The 5,000-nt window shown below is 44.0% G+C and overlaps 1 protein-coding gene across 2 annotated transcripts in view; it reads left to right on the forward strand.

The window, feature by feature from the left end:
• The window catches only part of sev (receptor protein-tyrosine kinase sevenless), a 97,477-nt gene that overhangs the window by 79,354 nt on the left and 13,123 nt on the right, over positions 1-5,000 (forward strand). For both annotated transcript variants that reach the window (XM_086530421.1, XM_086530420.1), the window contains exons 19-29: positions 1-6; positions 407-756; positions 1,121-1,306; positions 1,484-1,753; positions 2,022-2,221; positions 2,371-2,469; positions 2,725-2,924; positions 3,085-3,261; positions 3,610-3,827; positions 4,167-4,314; positions 4,779-4,981. The exon at positions 1-6 is cut by the window's left edge and continues 153 nt beyond it. In XM_086530421.1, the coding sequence (XP_086386547.1) occupies positions 1-6; positions 407-756; positions 1,121-1,306; positions 1,484-1,753; positions 2,022-2,221; positions 2,371-2,469; positions 2,725-2,924; positions 3,085-3,261; positions 3,610-3,827; positions 4,167-4,314; positions 4,779-4,981 (2,057 nt within the window). The remainder of the gene's footprint in view (positions 7-406; positions 757-1,120; positions 1,307-1,483; positions 1,754-2,021; positions 2,222-2,370; positions 2,470-2,724; positions 2,925-3,084; positions 3,262-3,609; positions 3,828-4,166; positions 4,315-4,778; positions 4,982-5,000) is intronic.

Here is a 5,000-nt window from a genome sequence, read left to right on the forward strand (position 1 = left end):
TGCCAGGTGAGTTTGGGGGGGGGTTATTTTCTTGTTTGGTTTTGATAGGGTTAGGTGTTATTGCATTGTTGTTGTCACTGTTTTGCTGTTGTTTTTGTCGTTTTGATGAGATTTGTTATTATTGTTATTGTTTTATGATGACATTGTTAGTACTGTTGTTATTGTTTTCATCATTTTATTGTCACCATAAGGAGTAGTAGCATTAGTAGTATCGTTATATGGACAGGTGCTGATTTACTGTAAATAAGAAAGAAAACGCTTCTCTCTGAATAGCATGAAAAAATCCAACACATATATTCGAGATGCTACGTAAAAAAAAACACACATAGTCCTTCATTCCATCCTATCCATAGTATTAGCAAGACTTTCCCTATTCTCCCTCATTCCCTCCTCCTCCCTCTTGCAGCCAACGTGCTCGAGCCCCACGTCATCCCGGGCCAGATCGACGAGACCTCGGTCCTCGTCGAGGGGACGTGGGAGGAGTTCGTCCTCAAGTGGGCCCCCATCACCAACATCAACTACGGCAACCTCTTGTACGAGGTCATCATCGACAACGGCGTCAGCAAGAAGGCGATACTGACCAGAAACAATTCCATTCCTTACGAGGAGAAGCTGCCGCCCTATTCCCCCTTGAAGATGTCTGTGAGGGGCATCACGGACTGGAGTGTTGGCACGAGGCTCATCAAGACCATCCGGACTCCGGCGTCCTTGCCCGGGCCTCCTCAGGACCTCAGGACGTTCGTGCAGAAGGTTCAGGTGAGGGGGCGAGAGGGATGGGGGATTTTTTAGTTGTTGTTGTTTTTTTGTTTAAGTGGGTGTTCTTGTTCTTAAATAACGGAGTGAGTTTTGTTAGATTGTTGTCTGGTGGCTTGTGTTTGATTTCACAACGTGTTATTTTTGTTTTGTGTCTTTTAAGTTGATAGTAGTCATTGGACTCTAACTTTTTATTTGATCTAAAAAAAAAAATACTGCCATAACAGAATTGCCTAGAAAGAGCTTCGCATCTAATCTCCTTAGAGACTCACCATCAGCCTTATTAATATCTCTCTCATAATTCCTTTTCTTGTGTTGTTCCTTCCTTTCCTTTAAAAAAAATAACCCGCTCACATCTCTGGCACAGGACACAGTTGCCATCATTCACTTGCGGTGGTCGGCTCCCGAAAAGCCAAACGGTGAGATAACATCCTACGCGGTGATCTACTGTGCCGGCGAGAGCGAGGGCAACTGCAAGAGCGTCTCGGTCGAGGGCAGCCAGAACCAAGTCATGGTGGAGAACCTAAGTTCCGATCAAGTCTACAGGTTCAAAGTATGGACGCTGCTGTTGAAGTTGTTAATGCACGCTTAGACACACAGTATTCTAACACGGAATTGTCTTTGTATTGAAGTGAATAATAACTAACATGTGTATATGTACCCGTGACCATTGAGTTCATACAAGCGTGACAAAGAACCCCCTCTAAACCATACAAATGTTTCCCCCAAGGTTGCCGCCGTGAACGAAATAGGCAAAGGACCTTACAGCTCCGAAGTGACGGAGGGTTTGCAGCAGCACATCCCCACTCCTTCGCTCATAGTCGTCGCCGGGGAAGCCCTGATGAAGCTCGACGCCGACCTACAGGAGGAGAGAGAGATTCTGAGCGAGAATTCGAGAGTGCAGTGGGTGTCCGCTCTCCTCTCGAATTCCTCCTTCGCTTGGATGGACATGAATTCGGATGTTTATATAACGCACCTGACTACCAATTACACGGAGAGGGTTCGTAGCGGTCATTTCGGTTTCCGTATGCGTGTGTGTTTGTTACTTGAAGTTAGGTGTCATTCTTCAGTCGCGTTGTAAATTTCACTGTGAAAGAAATATTCCTTCCTACCCCCCCCCCTCCAAAAAAGAAGAAGTCATAACTCCCCCCCCATTTTTTTAAAAACCAAATTCATCACCGATAGAATATACATCACACAAATACGTATCTAAGTCCCCCCACCCCCTACCCCACCACCACCCTCACGCCTCTCGTTCTCCCCCACAGCTCCTCCGTTTGGGTGGCCAAGGGGTAGGCCTAGCAGCTGACTGGGTCGGGGAGATCATCGTGTGGGCGGAGAGGCAATCCGTGGGTTCGAGGGAAATCAACATCCAGATGCTGGAGATTGAGTACAAGACGAAGAAATCGCTCGTCAAAATCAACTTGAGTGATCCCATCAAGAAGTTTCTGTTGTCACTCGCTACTAGGTGAATCATCTTAATTAACCCGTGGTCTTTAGATATTTCAACTGTGACACGTATTTTTGTAGTTTTTTTTTTTTTTTTGGTTTTATGTTTGTATCTATTAATTCTTCTCTAATTTTTGTTTCTCATTTTTATTCTCTCTCTTTTTACAGTCAAGTTCTCATCCTTCATGAAAGCTATAGAGGTTCAAAACTCTCAATAGTGAGTCTGACTTACTCGACTGTTATGCAAGATGTGTTCAGCCAGGAAAGGTATTTATTAACAACTATATTTTTCCACTCTTTGAATAAGATTTAAATTATGGTTTAATTGGACTATCAGAAGGATATCATCGCTGAATTAACTAATATAATTTTCCTCTTATTCCCGCACTCCAATTCGGAATAAGTATAAACCATTCGTAACCTGAAATATTAGTCCCAAAATATTATCCCGTTGAGCATAAACATTACGTAAACACTCATTCAACATCACCCCCCCCCCCTCCCCACCTTCCTTTCTCCCAGGAATTACGAATGTACTTGCTCGAAGAACCCCAGTCTGGTGGGCGGGGTTGCACTGGACACGACCAACTTGACGCATCCTGCTCTGTACTTCGTGGCCGGCGGAAGCACGAGCGAAATTCCCAAGACGACTGTCGTGTACAAAACGGACTTGCACGGTTGCGACTGTGAGCCCGTGTTTGTACCGGAGGACTTTGGTTACGGTGTGTATTTGGTTGTTGCATTTTCCATTTTTGGTTGTCAGGTCGTTTCTGAAGTGTGTCTTTTTTAGTGCGTGTTGGTTGCTGTATGTTTGTTTGACTGGCATTTCTTTTAAAACAGAAGCTTTATCATCAAATACCATAATAACTTCCATCACTACAGGGCCTTGTGTCGAAATAGCAGTAGACTTCGCTCACCTCTACTGCTACGTAGGTGTCAACCAGACTCTGCTGTGGCTCCCCAAAACAGGCACTGTCTCTGCTGAGTCCCTTCATGCGCAGTATCTCTACAATGCAACGTCTCTCATTCCTCTAGATCTTGCAACACAACCAATGCCAGGTACAGCAATTAAAGATGAGGTTGTTTGATTTTGATACCCAGAGTGTCCATATATTCATATTTACCGCCACCTATAAATATGCATATTTAATGATTCGTATAGATATTTACTCCCACTTACAGAAATGCACATTTCTCAACACGTGTAAACCAATCTATTTGCTTATACATACTAAAATATGCATTAACCCTCATGTGCAAATCAATACATTTATCTCCTCATACTAATTATACATTCATTCACCGCCACACTACTCCACGAGTACCCATAAACAGAAGATACCCATTACTAAAATATCTATTTATTTCTACTTCCAAAATACCCATTCACATTTCCCCCCCCTGCAGAACCCGACTGCCTCATAACATCGAACTACACAAGCCTCCCTGAATTAGCCGGCAGTCAAGAAACAGCAATTGCGATCAAGCTGAAAGTCCCCGAGGTCAAGGAGGACGTGTGCGGGAGCCTGCCTCTGCCTCCTGTTATGTACACTATCTACTACGCCCCTGTGTCCCACTCTGACGAAGGGTCTTGTGCGATGGACGTAAAGAACTGCAGACAGAGGGTGAGTTTTGTTTTTTTGTTGGGTTTCTTTGTGTTTTGAGTTTATTTTTTTCTGTTTTGTGAGGTGCTTGTATATTGTAAATGTATTTTTTTATGTATTTTTTTTGGAGTGTTTTTTTTTACGAGTACTTTATAAGTAGCGAATGGAATCAAACGCGCGTACATAACGTTTTTATGGTAAATCTACCCTCTCACGAAATATTTAATCTCACACTTCCTTCTCAATTATTTCAATATCCCACAAAGCACAACCACAACCTACGGATTTACCCCCCCTCCCCCCCCCCACACACACCTCATTCTAATCATCCTTCACAAACCGCCCTTTTTTCCCTTCCAGAGGAGCACCAACAACGTCATCACCGTGGATGGCCTGCAACCTTTCACAAGATACGTCTTCCGGGCCTCCATCGAGACGGTCTACAACAACAGGCTGGGGATCGTGTCTCTCGCCAGTCCCTCGGCCATTTTCAAAACCAAAGCGAAAGGTATGTTTTGAGTCTATTTTTAATTTTTTTATGTAATTTTTTTGGAGTTTTTTTTTTTTTTTTTTTTGCTTAGGTTCAGGGTATTTGGTTCGCTTTGCCCAAGTGTGATTGTGGATTTCGTGGGGTTTGTATTCCGAATGAGAGGGATTGAATTTAATTGATGTGTACGTTGGTTTGATATCAGATGACAGATAATGCATGATATATGATTTTGCAATCTGAGCCAGTTTCTTGGTATTGATTTTTTTTCATTATGTATCATTATTATCATTATCATTATTAATATTATATGTATTATCATTACCACCATCATCATAATTACTATCATTATCATCATTACCATCATCATACATATTACCATCATCCTCACCAACCTCATCACTGTACCAACCACCCAACTCACCACACCTCTCCCCTCTCCCCACCTTCTCCCCACCCTCACCCTACCCCACCCCACTCTCCAGCCCCGGAGAGCGTCGGCAAAATCACCGCGGAGGCGCTGTCCCCGGAGGAGATCGACGTGAGCTTCGAAGCGGAGGCCGACCAGCTCTACGAGATCCACTGGCAGGGCGAGACCTCGAGCTCAGGACCCCTTCGCTTCCACGTCAACGCCACCGGAAGGTTCCAGAAGAAGATCACCAAGCTTAGTCCGAATACGAAATATGAGGTGAGGGGAAAGGGTTGGA

This window comes from Penaeus japonicus, unplaced genomic scaffold (assembly GCF_977035675.1).
Source record: "Penaeus japonicus unplaced genomic scaffold, GWHDUDI00000001_assembly GWHDUDI00000033, whole genome shotgun sequence".
NCBI lineage: Eukaryota > Metazoa > Arthropoda > Malacostraca > Decapoda > Penaeidae > Penaeus > Penaeus japonicus.